Below are 15067 nucleotides of genomic sequence, written 5' to 3'. Positions count from 1 at the left end.
AGGCTTCTACTGTATAAAGCACAGTTCCAGCACATTAAAATTCGTATTTTTTATGTCCTCTGTCAAGGCCAGGTTGGACAGAGCCTTTGCCAACATGGTCTAGTTCGAGGTGTTCCTGTCCATGGCAAGGGGGTGGAACTAGACGGTACTAAGGTCCTTTCCAACCCAAACCATTCTATGATTCTACTATTTCCAGCATCATTTATGGAACCTGTTTGCCAAGAAAAGGCAGTTCTCTTTATGCTTCACAAAAGCAAGAAACATGGATTTTGCTGATTTTTCCTTAATAACTTTTGTACCAGTGTTTGTGTTAAAAATCTGATCTCTGCATTAACTCTGTGTGTTCAGTGGTGTCTTTTGACTTTTTTTCCAAGGAGAAAGTTACATTTAAGCACACAAAAACACTGTATAGCTTCTCTGTCCTTTTCTTGCTACCATACAACTTACCTAAAAGTAGCTTCAGGCTTTTTCCTATGTTCAGGTAAGTTACCTTTTCTGGTAACATTCATCTTATGGATTTCTGTTCTATTCTGATGCACAAAACACACAACCAAACTAAAAATGGAAGACTACTTATTTAAGCTATTTGTATGACCTTCATTTCAAAAGCATTCAAGCACCAAATAACTGGAATTCATATTTCCATTAAACCACTGAAATTTGTAAGTTCCACTATTCCCCACCTTACAGACTGGAACTGCAGCAAAGAAGGACTAAATTAAAAATAAACCCAGCAATCAAATAAAAAAAGCCCTCTACCTCTTTGCCAACTTCTGTGCTTTCACATGACTGCACTTTTGGGAACTTGCTTTCCCACATTTTCAAGTGGCCAACTCTTCTTAGGAACTCTTTGAAGGTTAATTGTTCAAAACGTTCTAAAAGGTTCCATTCTTCTCAAGTGTCTCAGAAAGCAATTAAAAACTTAAGTGCCCACAATAATCATTTTAGGAAGGGAAGATTCTAGGCCAAATTTTTTTTACAGAAAATTTTTTCTGCCACAAAACTCTGGTGACAGTCAACCCAAGCTCTAATGCTTTTACTGTGGTTCAATTAGCAGCACATCACTTTTTAAGCAGGAATAATAAGCATTGACAATAGTATTTCCATAAGCATGTAACCATAGTACGCATTAGAAGGATACTATTTACATACCACATCATAGTTAGAATTACCATGAAAAAGCACCACCTCTGAGAGCTTAAAAAATTGTCAGATGTAAAACATGTACCAGAAAAAGCCACATAGATCATTACCCATAAGGGATCACCTGCGTCAGATTCTGTAAAGCTCACAAGTTTACACATTCAACACCCCAAACCTCTGTAGGAAGAGGATCTCAACTTGTAAGTTACTTACATACAGTTAGTCTTCCCTGTTTTTTTTCTACATATTACCATACAAATTATTATAAACTAATCCACAACACCTGTTACATATTTATAATGAGTTGATTTAGAAAGGGAAATGCATCTATGCTATTTATACGATTACCTGCTGTATGAAATGAAAATATTATAAAGCAGGTATTTGTACTTTCTGCAGAGGACAAAACTTTAAAGGCAAGCAATCAGAATTCTGACATAAAAAAAAAATCCACCCCCCCCCAGCATTAACTTTTCTGGAGAACATTAGCATTCACCAGTTCATGCAAAGCATCACAGAAATTTACCACAGCATTCAACAGAACAGTCAACATCATTACAAATAAAGTTGTAGTTAATTTTACAAATCATTTTAAGCATTTCAGAATTTAATAGCATGTTTATACATAAAATTTTAACAGCACATAGTATAAAAAAAAAGGAAAAAAACCACCAACAAAAAAACATTATCCTGTCTCATTGGAGACTTGCTGGCTTTTATGTCACTTTCCCTCATCCTTTCCCAAAAATAAAACACCAGTGACAACTGCAGCAAACAATGGCCTGGAAGATGGCCAGACTTCTAGGTCTATTTCTGTAAAGCAGGGGCCCACTACGGACTGAAGTGTTCAACATCATTTCCCATAACAAACTGGTGCCATTAGAAAGCAAGAAATTTCTAAGTGTACTCAATTTCAGCTAACACAATCAAAATGGTCAACCGAACTTACTAATCCTTAACTCTCCAAGCTGAAACAAACAAAAAAAACCCCAAAAAACAACAATCAAACCCAACAACAACAAAAAAATATGTCTGCTTTGTAACAAAACAGCACAGAGAAGTTCAGTTACATGCAGACAGCATGCCATTTAGAAAGGTTATGTGGAAAAACTCTGTAACTAACTGGTGGCTTTACCATAGTTAACAGACTGTCAAAATGAGAAAAATCCAATGATAACAAAGCACAACACTTTAATGGTAAGCTACAAATGCAAATCTATTAAACAAGGGCTTCACATTAGCTCTTACTGTTCCAGATCACTAACAGCTATTTAGTAAAAACAATTTTTCTTTTTTAAAAAGGTAATTTTGTCAAAGAAAATATTCTTGAGGGGCTTGGTACTGAAAAGGAAACACACTTCAAGACATCTTTAATGGACTTCTATTTTGCATCAGACAAGTCTGAACTCCCAATCACCACCATCTTTTAGATACAAACATGCAAAGGGGAGAAGGGAAATTCTGAACGAATAAGCAAGTTTACAGCACCAATGAGCATCATCTACACACAATCTGTTACAGATTACCAGCACTCTATAGGAATGAGCAGAAGCAACTAACATCTCTCCAAACTAATTCTTTTAGGTTGCTTGCAGACTCCAGTCTACGCTAGTAAACTTGTAAGAAACACTTCCATAACAGCTCACCCATGCTCCAGAACTTAAGCTTTTTTTCTAAGCAAGTTCAAACAGTCCTGTAGTAACCTACTTATTTTCATCTGGACTGCCATCAGCTAAACGCCTTTCCTTCACATCCAAGCCCTCAAGAGCCTGGGACTTTGATCCAACTCCAGCCCTTACCCTGGCAAGCCAGCAGCACTGGCCGCTGCTGCTCTCTGCAAGTTGAGTGTAACTTCAGCAAAAAATCCAAAAGCAAAGAAATTCTTCCCCTGTGCTCCTGGCTAAAATGGAACAAAATGTGTTCGGGGTTAAGTTAAAACAGAACATCAAGTATAATTTTTTAAACTGCATACAACCCATGGCCAAATCCATGAATTACAGCAGTGACATGTTCTCTGCCATTAGAATTACCAGGAAAAGAAACGAAAAAAATAAAAAACAATGTACAAGTCTTGCCAAAAATAATACAGCTTTACACATCCACAGAAACTTCTGGAATGGTTATCTCCAAAGAAAATTCCAGGCAACTAGCTTTGCTATAGGTTCTCACTCACCTCTCACTTTCATGACCCTAACACATTTTTCATTTATTATAGTATATAAGCAGTACTATAATGAATGATTACTATGGTTTAAGCCCAGCTGGTAACTCAGAACCATGCAGACACTTGCTCACTCCCTCCCCCCACTCCAAGGTGGGATGGGGAAGAGAACTGAAAGAATGTAAACCCCACAGGTTAAGAACAGTCCAGTAATCAAAGTATAATATAAAACTACTAATAATAATGATAAGGGAAATAACAAGGGGAGAGCATATGAAACTAAAAAAGGAACAGGAAAGAAACAATGAACAGAAGTGATGCACACTACAATTGCTCACCACCTGCCAATACCTAGCCCAACCTAAGCAGCAATCAGTCCCTCCCAGCCAACTCCCCCCAGTTTATATACTGGTATGACATGCTGTAGTATGGAATACCCCTTTGGCTAGTTTGGGTCAGGGGTCCTGTCTCTGCTTCCTCCTGGCTTCTTATTCCTCTCCTCATGGCAGAGCATGAGAGAGTAAAAGGTCCCTGATCAGAGTAAGTGCTGCTCAACAACAACTACCAGTCTACCAGCACTGTTCTCAGACTGAAGCCAAACACTGCACCAGCTACTAGGAAGGAGAAAAAATAACTTACAGCTGAAACCAAGACAGTGATGTTGATGATGTGAAACACCAATGAATGCCATCCAGCTGAAGCATTAGGGCTGACTGCCAGTGAAATAGATTTCTTAAATTAAAACCCCTTTATACAAATGCAATCTCCGTTTAAGTACCTTGTTTAATACTAGACAACATATAAGAATGGATGTCCAATGCAGCCTGTTTCATTACGTCCAGAATAGCTCAATTTTCCCTTTCAGAGACTGCTCACACGATCCGTCAAACACTAACCACCCACCAAGATCAACAAAACGAAACAATAATCAAAATAAATCCCACACTTCAAACACTGTCCTCTTAGCATTACATTTTACAAGCATTCTCTCCATGGTTCCAGAGATAAATGTGGTGTATTTTTAAGATAAATAATAAAAGTTTATGAAAAACAATATATTCTTTTTTCCTTTACTCTGCATTAACAGATTACAAGCCTGTAACTCCTACTTTGAAACAAAATGAAGGAAAGAAAAAAAATTCTTAAGAATTCAGCCCTTAAAGTAAATCTTAAGCCAAGTATACTCATTTGAATTGCTTGCACACAGCAAGATCACACAAAGTTATTAAATATTTAAGGAGTTCAGCTTTTTTAATATATATATTTACAAATTCTGACTGAAACTACAGATTCAACAGGTAGCAGCAACATATTTGATATCAAACCTAGAACAAAACAAGAAGTCAATATTATTAATGTACAACATTATAAAAGGGTCACATATCTAGCTGCCTTATTTACAGAGTTCTCAAAGCAACTGCTTTAACACAAGGACAAATCCAGCATGATTTGATACCTGAAGGATTACTAGAACAAACTTTTATAAACTACTATTTTAAAACCATAGAATTTTAGTTTGATGTTGAAGTCTGATTAAACAATGCAACACTGATTATAAGAACAATGGAATATAATTTCCATTTATTTACTCTTAAGAATCCCAAAAAACTGCAATTAGCTGCTAATTCACTGGGAATTGCTAAAACATTCTTCTGGAAAATGACAGGCTTCGTTCAATAGGCAATACCTGATTCCATAAAGTACACTGTGTGCCTCCACTTCCATCTGCTGGAAAAGTCCCACTGACCACACCTGCACTAACTGCAGCCAGCTGCCTTCCTTATAGCACAAGGGCCTTACTTCTGACAACACTGCGCCACTGCCATACAGACTGCAAGGGAATCCCATTCAGGGTTGCTGCTCAAGGTTAACATGCTGTAACCACTGCAGCAGCTCACAGTAAACAAAAACGTTACAGCCTTTCCAGCATGTAGAAAAAAAAGACAGAAGAACATTCCGATTTAAAAACAAACAAACAAACAAACAATCACATACTGACGAAGATAGCATTAGGGAACTGTATGAGACTTCCCAGATCTAAGGGGGGGGGGGGGGGAAGGAGAAAGGTCGATGGGGGGATAGTGAGGGAGGGGAGAATAGAGGGGTGATGCTGTCTGCGGGTGTAAACTCTTCCCTATGGGAAGAAACTAATCCTTCCCTATGGGAAGGATCACAGAATGGTTTGGGTTAGAAGAGACCTTAAAGACCATTTCGTTTGGAGATTACTTTCACCCACAGAGTGCTATGTCCCAGGATATGAGATATCAATCTCTTTCCCATTTTTCTTACAATTTCTTAGCAATAATAATATTTATTACTATTTTGAGGTTTCTTAAAAACAAACTTATGCCTGTGACATGCAGGTCATGTATTATATTTATATTAACAGATAATTTAGTCAATTCATGAATTAGTCACCTGAATTTCACTGAATTTTCCTTCATTCCTGAATTATGAAAAAAGGCTGAATAAAACCATACTGAAGCAGAGAAACAGCCACAGATAGGACACAAATGAAGTGGCAAAGAACAGTTATCTACAAGAGTTTCACCAAAAAAGAGAAAAAAAAAACAAACAAAAAACAAACAAGCAAACAAAACCAAATCCAATAAACAAACAAAACCATAACAAATACATTTCCCCCACTATGTCTACAACTCATTGTCTAGCACTCAGGAGCTTCCCAAGCTAAGAATCTTTTACTGTAACTTCAAATTTGGTGGGCCTTAGCAAATTTTTTCCTAGTTTTTTTTTTTTCATATATGCTTACATATTTTTCCCTATCTGCCCTACAGAAAGGGATTCCAAAGCTCCCAATGTCTTTTCACATTAAAGTTTTTCTTTCACTCAAGTCATTCTCATCTCCAAATCCTCCATACACTGACTACAACAATAAGGTTACTAAAACGGCAGTGGTGTTTGGTGTAATGGTACAGCACTGTTTTATGAAGACCACAAAATTTTCTATATTTCTTATGCAGATTAATTTGCATTTTTTACTAAATTTAAACTGAGTTGTCACCACCACCAAGATACTTTTTCCTGAAGTGATACAACTCACCCCATTCTAAGTTATTTTGCAAAATGCATTTAAATAATTCTATCTAATGTACACTAATTTCTCAAAAATACATGTAACTTACCTTTGTGCTGTCCTTTCACTTACCTCCATACTAGATTCTCTGGAATTGTTAAGTATTTTCTGGTCTTTACTAAAAACCACATTACACTATCTTAAATATTTTTAGATGATGCCTGACCTGCACCATTACCTTTCAGTATCTAACTGTCAGTATTTTACCGTAATGTTTTTTTTTATTTCTCCTGTTTGGTTAATAGGCAATCAGCAGTCTATAATTCACAAGCACTCACCTGTTTTCGTAACTATTTATTATTTTAGCTTACTGGAGAACTGCTGCTTTGGACGCAACTAGAAAATGAACTAGTACTCCCTTTCCTCCCCTAAAGTGTTAATCATGAATCCAAGGCCACACTTCAGTTTATCATTGCTGAGCCAGAGACTAAAAAGTACAGAAAAAAAAAAAAAAGAAAAATCAACTCTGTTCTAATACACCTTGCAAGCCTATTGAAAGGATTTTAAGTTAGAAACAAAAGAAAATTCTTTCCTTCTCTTGCATGTGAAACAGCAGAGAATTCTCTTCTGGATAGTCCTTTAGTCTCCAATATGCAGGGTCTAAGAGCAATAAACAAGACAAACTGGTTTTCATCCAAAAATATGATGAACAGAGCTAAACTGAAATTTCCTCCCTTCTCCCCTCAGTCTGCTGGCAACAGCTATCATGGCTCCCCTGAGCATATGGAAACATGACAATTACTATGCTGGCGGAGTTGTCACTGAAGAAACAAAGATATGCAGCACTATGCTGCTCAAGTTGTAGGATAGTGCCTACATGTGAAGTCACCTGATCACAGAAGACAGATTTCAAGTAATCTGCTATATAAGTTCCTTGAACTACTGTAGGAATACTTAAGAGAAATATCACAGTCCCCCTCTCAAAGACCTTGGTTTTGTACCTCGTGCATTTAAGAATATCTGCACAATGCCAAAGTCTTGTAGATGCATTCAAGACAGACAAGCCGAATCGTACTGTTGCACCCTTCCCTACTTACGGTGTCACACACTGTATTCTCCCAACCTTGGAGAAAGGGTATGTGGGAGCTGTGTTACAACAGGCAAGATGTACGCATGTGCAGGGCGGAAGAGGGAATGACTATCACATGAAAACATGCCCCAGCAGATTTATTCTGTCCTACAGCCAGTCAGCAGAAACCTTAGATTAGGTAAGAACGTCTGCTTGACACAGTGCTCACAGCTTGCATCTTAAAGAATGCACCTAAGTATTAATAAAGATGAAGGAAAATCTTGTAAATAGAAGACCAGCAAGAGGACTATCAAACTTAGAAAAGATTAGATTAAAATCACAGACTGGCTTGCAGACTAAAGCAAAACTAGGAATATTGAACATGCTTTAGCTTGGAAACCTAAATTCAGACAGGTATTTAGTTTCTTTCTAATGCTCTTTCCTCTTAAGTTTCAGCTGTTGATATAGCTAAAAAGAAATGTAAATCCACACAAAGCAAGCCACAACTGGCTCAGTACAGCTAGTTAAGATGACTGGTAACATTCTGAGTGAGGTAAGAAGTTACATCGCACTACTGAAGTGCCTTGAATTGCAAGCTACCCAACTATTCTCCATTTCAAAAGTCTAAGTAATTACTATGTTGCAGAAAATAAGACATGCATCAGCAGATGCTGCCATGCAGAAACACCTGTTCCTTCAAACACGAATACAAAAGTAAAAAAGGGAGCAACAACAGTTTTCCTTTGAAAAGAAAGAATTCAGCTTTGGAAGACAAGGTACTTAAATACCTCCAGACTGCAGGCAGAACCAAAAAGAATCCATTCGGTACTCTGTACTAAATACAGAATGCCTTTGCCTTTGACCAAGCCCTGCTCGTATGTTGATAAAGTTTTAGAAGCAACACATGCACTGACAAAAATGAAGGGCCCAAAAGACACTCCAGAGCAAACTTTTTTCAACACCTTTATGACAATAACTTAGATTTTTACAAGCATTTGCAACTAACAGCTACTGGGGAATTGTTAACTTTGAGGGTTTTGTTTCACACTGCTTTTCCATTAGGCAGTTATTCCATATAATTTCTAATTCACTGGTCAGGTTAAACAGCTGTTCACATGGAACTGCAGCAGTACTTAAGTGTGTATGTTCCCTCCCTGACCAACTGGCAAAACAAAACCGGTCTTAGACTAACTGTATGAAAGCTGTCTACAGCTACTCTAGTGAGCACCTGTTATAGCTCTTACCTTGAAAACATAGACAAACGTAAGCTGTTACTGTAAGCATTTAGAGGAAATTGATTAGGGAGTCACAAACACTATTAACGCTCACCAGCCACTTCTGCTCAAGCATACCGACTTAGCAGTATTTATGTAGGCGAAAAGAATAATTCGCGGGGAAAGCACGCCAGCTTTTCAACTCCATCCACAGCTAGCAGATGAACTCCACCTTCAAATTCAGTGCCAATGTGCGTGTCTCAATGCAACAGCGGGGAGCATCAGAGGCCACCCCCTCTCAGCCCGTCTGCTCCTGCGGCCCCCGGCACACAACTGAAGCCGCGCAAGTGCCACCGCCCCACGATGCCCGGCCGCCGGGCGTGGTCCCTCGCTGGAGCAAAGCCGTGAGCCACCCTCCCTCCCCCCCCCGGCGCCGAGCCGGTCCCTCCAAGTTCCCGGTCTTTCCTGCGGCAGAACTCGGGTCCGGCAGCCGCACGGCCCCAAGGCCGCGGCCCCCTCTGACCCGCTCGATCTGTCCCTCCCTCCCGGCCGTCTCACCGATGAGGACGCGCAGGTGTTTGAGGCGGGTGAGGGGGTCCTTGCGGGTGTCCAGCACCTTCTGCGTGGATTTCCGCACGTCCCCGTGTGGCTTCTTGGAGAACATCCCGCCGGGCCCGGGTCTAGCCCCGGCGCCGCGCTCCAGAGGCAGGCAGTGAGCCTCCGGATCCGCCCGCTCCGGGGCAGCGCCACCTCCTTCTGCCTCCGACTGAAATGCGGCGGGGCGCGGCGCGGAGCCAATTCCCCGCGGGCCCGGGGCGGGGGGAGGCCGGGCCGGGCCGGGCCTGGGCTCCCCCTTCCTCTTTCCCGGCTCTCTTCTCGCTGCTTCACGACAGCCGTCAGGTGCGACCATAGGCGTCCCTATGGCAACCGCACAGTGACGTCACGGCCGCCGCTCCCCTCCGCACCTCCGAGGCGCGGCGGGCGGGGCTCCGCCACTGCCTCCCGCCCGCCCCTGGGGCCCGGCGCCGCTGGAGGCCGCGGTGCCCCTGCCAGGGGCGGGAGCGGGTTGAGAGGCAGGGCGCGCAGGGGGTGGCCGCGGTACTGTCTGCGCAGCTCGGCAACAGCGACTGATGCAGGAACTGCACCTCAGCTGTTACAAGTAAAATGTCAAGTTTTCCCATTATATAGCTACTCCGGGCTATAAAAAGGCACTGAAGTGTGGCGAAGTAAGGGGCGAATCCGTGGGAAATAAGGAAATAAAATCCAGGTGGGACTGTGTCCACCAAGGCAGTGACTCCAAACCTTTACTCAATCCTCAGTTGTGCAACCAGCAATGACGTCTCATAGTCCCTCTTTACACACTGGTCCTCAGAGTGCTGCAACATCTTGCCCTCAGCTCCTGCCCACAGTTGCTTCTTCCCGGCTTTGCTGCCTGTGCTTTTGGATGCAGTGCTGGCATTGAGGCTGAGCCATCAAGTAAGGCTGGGTCTAGCACAACAGTCTGGAGCATCCTCGTTCCTTGTGCATGCCATGGGATGGTCATGTCCATGTTGCTCCTGCAGCAAAGAGAAAAACAGGCTCAAAAGCCCTCATTTGTACAGGTCCCAGACATGACCTTGTCAGCAAGGCCCACAGCAACAGCCAGGGAAATGCACAGGGTCACACATAACCTCTGCAGCTGAGGGGCTGAATTAGTGATATTGAAAAAACCCAAAGTTTATCCTAAAAGCCTGGCATTGGTGTACAATCACTGACTTTATGAACTAGACAATTCTTGGACTTTTCAACAGACATCTGTTGTATCATTTAAGATATATGAATTCCTGTGTCTCTTTGCCTGGATGTTTTCAAACAGTCCCTGGTGCTTGGTTTTGCACTGAGGAAACCCAAATTCCCTAAGCTAAGAGTGTCGTTACAACCGCTGGAGTTTTTAATATTAGCAATATTTAACTATTTGAGATGTTCTAAAATTGTAAGAGTGGTCAACATTTACATGCCTGTTACATAAATAACATAGCCTGAGTATTTAAAGGCATGACCAATAACAGTTAATGTTATAAGCATAAGGGCAGTAGGATTTAGTCAGCAGGGAATGAGTGAGGGAGCCAGCATCATCTGCCTGCCTTTAATTGAAGACAAAGCTTAAAAATAATAGGTTAAGACAGCACCAAAACATTAAATGATAGGAGGTGGTAGTGTTAACCAAGGTAATAATGGCTTCTACAGAGAACCATTTCGTGCAGAGCACACCAGGCAGGAAGGGCACGTTCTGTGCACAGTGAAAGCCGTGATCTTGCAAAGGCTTGACTTCAAAGCATGTGACTCTGATGCCTTTGCTTATGCATGAAGGACAGGGCTAGAAAATAGCAGGATTAGTTAGGGAGGGGTTGGGTTCTGCTGCATTCCAGGTGGCGAGTACTGTACCCAGTTCTTTGCGTTTCCACTTTACAGAAAGAACTTTTCAAACATTTTTGTCCAGCTGTGAGGGGACCGCCACAGGAAAATTTAACTGAACTTTTAAAGGAGTAGTGTAGACAATTAAGCACTGCAGAACTTCTTTCCCCTTCTTTTAAACTCTCTCTACAGGGCCCCATCAGACACTCAAAGTAGCAGGGACAACTGCATCATGTTCGTACTATCAATTAACTTATCACAATTCATCTAGGATTTAAAATTTCTAAAGAATTCAGCTGTTGCCAAGTACTTGAAAAATCATGAGGGGTTTTGGTTTGGTTTGGTTTGGTTTTATTTTTTTGGTCTCTTGAAGAGAGTACAAACTCTTCAGTTCTAGCCTGGTTCAATAGTTCACATTTCAAATGGGCGGATTATGTTTTGGATTTTTGCACCCACTCCCAGAAATACAAGTTTCTGGAGTTTCTGGAACTCCAGGTTTACTAGTATTTACACCACATTATGTACATGAATTAAAAAGAGTTAAAATTACTCAGAATTTCACCGAGTATTTCCCTTCTTTCAGGTAGCTAGCATGCATCTTAAAACTGATCCCTTAGAGGTGCATTGTTATATTCCACAAAGAACTATTTGCATGTAAGTTCCTCCAAGAGAAAATAATACATTTTAAAGAATTTTAAAAAAGCATTCCACTGCTTCTCATCTCTTCCTGTTTAGCTCAACAGCTGATCCCTGTCAGGCTTTTCTCTAAGTACTCCTGTTCCTACTTTTCTATACTAGCCTCCACAGTTTCCTTCCTATGTTGGTTGTCTTGCTTTTGAGAAAGCAGCCTCTCTAAATTGCACCCTGGGCATTAGAATGGTGTGTTGTAATCCTCTGGGTATATGGCTTTTCCTGTTTGGGAATTATTCTGAATAATAAACTTTTAGTTAACTTAATTGGCAAGTATTTAGTTTGAGAGAAAGACCCCCCAAACCTAGATACTTAAGGTTTGAATAGTCAAACCCAGGGTTCTGTACAGTTTAGCACTCTAGTGTAATGTATTGATACTGGAGATGTTTGCTACTTTGACCTAAGCAGTCAAATATCAGCATCCTGTAAGATATTTCTAATATGAGAATAATGGAACAGCTAGCTGTTCTTTGACGAAATCCTGTTCCTGTGCAAAAAAAAGCACAAAATCCCACTTCATTTACACAACCCCATATCTCACAGATGAGATCTGGAATCTATAAGCTTCTGTAATTAAGGGAAAGAACTGTTCATGAGTTTATATTCTCATGAACAATCAATTCTTGGTTTATTGCTTTTTTTTTGTTAAGCAGTGTATCACCATTAATACCTTTGTGTGAACATCTGGTACAAAGTTAGAACACTGCAGTTTTTCCAACCACTAGAGATCCCAAGCTTGAATATTTTTTTCTATGAATTGCAGAATTAATGAAGCCATATTTCCTCTGGATTTGTACTCTAGCCACTGAATGCCATGAGTCACCTCCTTCTACAACCATAAACCTTCTTTGGCTTAGTTCTTCCCTACCTATTTGAGATGAGCAAGACACTGGACTGTAGTTAAGTCTTAACTGTGTCTACAGGTTGGTGAGCTGACTTCTGTCCCTTGGAAAGATAAAAGATAAGTTATACGTTTCGCTCTGTGGGACATTAATAGTGGTTCTTTGTTCCAGATACCATGCAGAAACTCGGTATATTTAACACTTGTGTTGTCATGTAAAATCAGATCTGAATTAGACAATGGATTCAAAAGTAGCAGTGAGAGTGCAAGTGAAAAAAAAAAAAAAAACAACAACCCCCAAACAACAAACCACAAATCCAAACCAGCCCCACAACCACTACCTAAACTTGTTTTCTTAACACACTAGGACTATGTCAGCCATGCTCAAAGAAAAGAAGGGATATATGGCATATCATGATGAGGAACTCTCATACATGAGAAAGTTATTTTCAAATGATGCAACCAATACCAATTCCTATCCAGTGGTGCCAGAGAATTTAGACTTTTGCTGTGCAAAGTCACCTCCAGCTCACAATGTTTGAATTCTAATGTAAGCACTAGCACTCATATCTGATATGAAAGATGCATTGAAATGTGAGTAAATAGCAGCAGTTACAACTTTTTCTTTTTTTCCCCCCCTGAAAGTACTCAGACTCAAGCACTGAGAGGTTTTCTATTTCTTTCCTAACTTATGAAATAGTTTTGTAATATTGACAAACCCATAAAAGAACTCTTAGAAAATCCCAGCAGAAATTCTAAATGTCTGCCAGCCTCTTGGGGAGAGCCAATTTTGCACAGATTATTTCCTTTTCCTATTTCCCTTATCTCTCCCCTTATCTCACCTTCAGGAGTAAGCAGTCTTTTAGAAATAAGTCATAGCACTTTGAGTTGATTTAGATTAGTAGTTTTAAGCTTACTTTACAGCATTTGCACATACCAGATTATCTTGCCTAAATAATACACAAGCTAAGGTAGGAACATGATCCAGTTGCCTTCAAACACAGCTAGTATCTTGCACAACATGACTGCTACTTTAACTTGCTGCTGTCCTTGTTCTGCAGGGAAAATGGTCTTTCTGCCTTCCTGTGACCCACCTCCCAGTGTTTCACTTTGAAGAATACCAAGTAGGTTATTTCTTTTGTGATACTGGATAAAAAATATTTCAAGTGACATAATTTGGTTTGCCAGAATTCACAAACACCCCAGTACTACCACTTCTTTCTTAACCTGTACTACAGGTGAGGCACAAGAACTAACTAAAACCTCTCATGTTGTATCTTCCAGATAATTTTTTCTCATGATTCTTCTTTCATCATTAATAACCCATACTGATAGACCTGGCTAATATGTTGATGTCCTCTTTGAAGGACCTCACCCCCCATAATCAAACTTGTGATGATGAGTCCAAGACAAACTACATCTTCAAACTGAGAAAACCTGGTAATGACAAGATATTTCAAGCTCATTAAGATGTAGAGCATTAAATTGGGTCAAACACAGTAAAAGCTCATTCATCCATGCTTCTCCTTCAAGGTTTCATCTATCCCTGTATCCTATTGATTCACATGAGGTATCTTTGGCCTTTTTAAAATCTTCTTGGCAGAAATATACAGTTACTGTGCAGTTACTCACTGCAACAAAACCTGGCAATCAAGTTGATAATCAGAAAGCTAGTAACTGCTTTTTGGATTCTGGAATGATACGGTTTTCCATTCAGTGTCTCCATTCAACAAAGTAGGTGTCAACAAAGTAGGTGTATAATTACAGCTCTACTTAGCTTTTCCTGAAGATTTCTGGTCTAACAGCCACCATGCCTGTACTAGGTTCCACTTTTCTGTGTGCTTCACACATGTGATTCAATTGTTTTGAGTGCCCAGATTAAGTCCTAGGAAGCTGATGCCTGCATTTCCAAGATGCATTCCTCCCCCTGCCCCCCCCCCCCCCCCCCCCCCAGCTACAAACAGAAGAGAAGCATGTGAAATTGTGTATTACTAAAAAAAAAATCTGGCTCAATTCCCTACCCTGGTTCCTGCTTTCCACCGTGGCATGGGAATTTTTATTTCCTTCTGGGGTTTATTTTTAGCTCCCTTAGAACTATTTCTAACTGTTTGGACAGGAAATTACAATCAGGCCAAGGGTTTCCTGGTTTTCTGCCATTCCTTCCCCTGCAACTGTTTTCCAGTAGTTTTTTTATAATCTTTTTTATCCAGCTTCTCCAAAATGCAACACTTGAATTCAGGATTGTTTTGATATTTTTTAATTTCCATTTCCTAGTCATTAAATCCCTATGAATGTCTTAAGAGGAATTTCAGATCCAGTTTGTGAAATCCATTGGTTTTCTTTGGGGACGTGTCCAGCTTTTGGTTCAGGCCTTCTCCTAACCCCTCTCAGCTGTCTGAGTATCAGTCATCACTACTAACTCTTTTGCCACAGTAGCTCAAATGAATACCGGCTTAAAAATCAGTTCCTTGGTAACCGCCTCGGTGAGTGTTTGAAACGGTATAGAACCAGCACTCAGCCA

At 40.4% G+C, this 15067-nt stretch overlaps 1 protein-coding gene across 3 annotated transcripts in view; it reads right to left on the bottom strand.

Moving 5' to 3' along the window:
• Window positions 1-9384, bottom strand: part of RALGAPA1 (Ral GTPase activating protein catalytic subunit alpha 1) — a 129548-nt gene extending 120164 nt beyond the window's left edge. For all 3 annotated transcript variants that reach the window (XM_057428635.1, XM_057428634.1, XM_057428636.1), the window contains exon 1: window positions 9180-9384. In XM_057428635.1, coding sequence (XP_057284618.1) covers window positions 9180-9285 — 106 coding nt within the window. In that variant the 5' untranslated portion in view covers window positions 9286-9384. The remainder of the gene's footprint in view (window positions 1-9179) is intronic.
• Between the last annotated feature and the right edge of the window lie 5683 nt (window positions 9385-15067).

The sequence above is a fragment of the Pezoporus wallicus genome, unplaced genomic scaffold, assembly GCF_028554395.1.
Source record: "Pezoporus wallicus isolate ANWC-B61680 ecotype Strahan unplaced genomic scaffold, APGP_CSIRO_Pwel_v1 contig_3486, whole genome shotgun sequence".
NCBI lineage: Eukaryota > Metazoa > Chordata > Aves > Psittaciformes > Psittacidae > Pezoporus > Pezoporus wallicus.
Note: the sequence above shows the minus strand (reverse complement) of the source record. Positions and strands in the feature narration are given on the sequence as shown.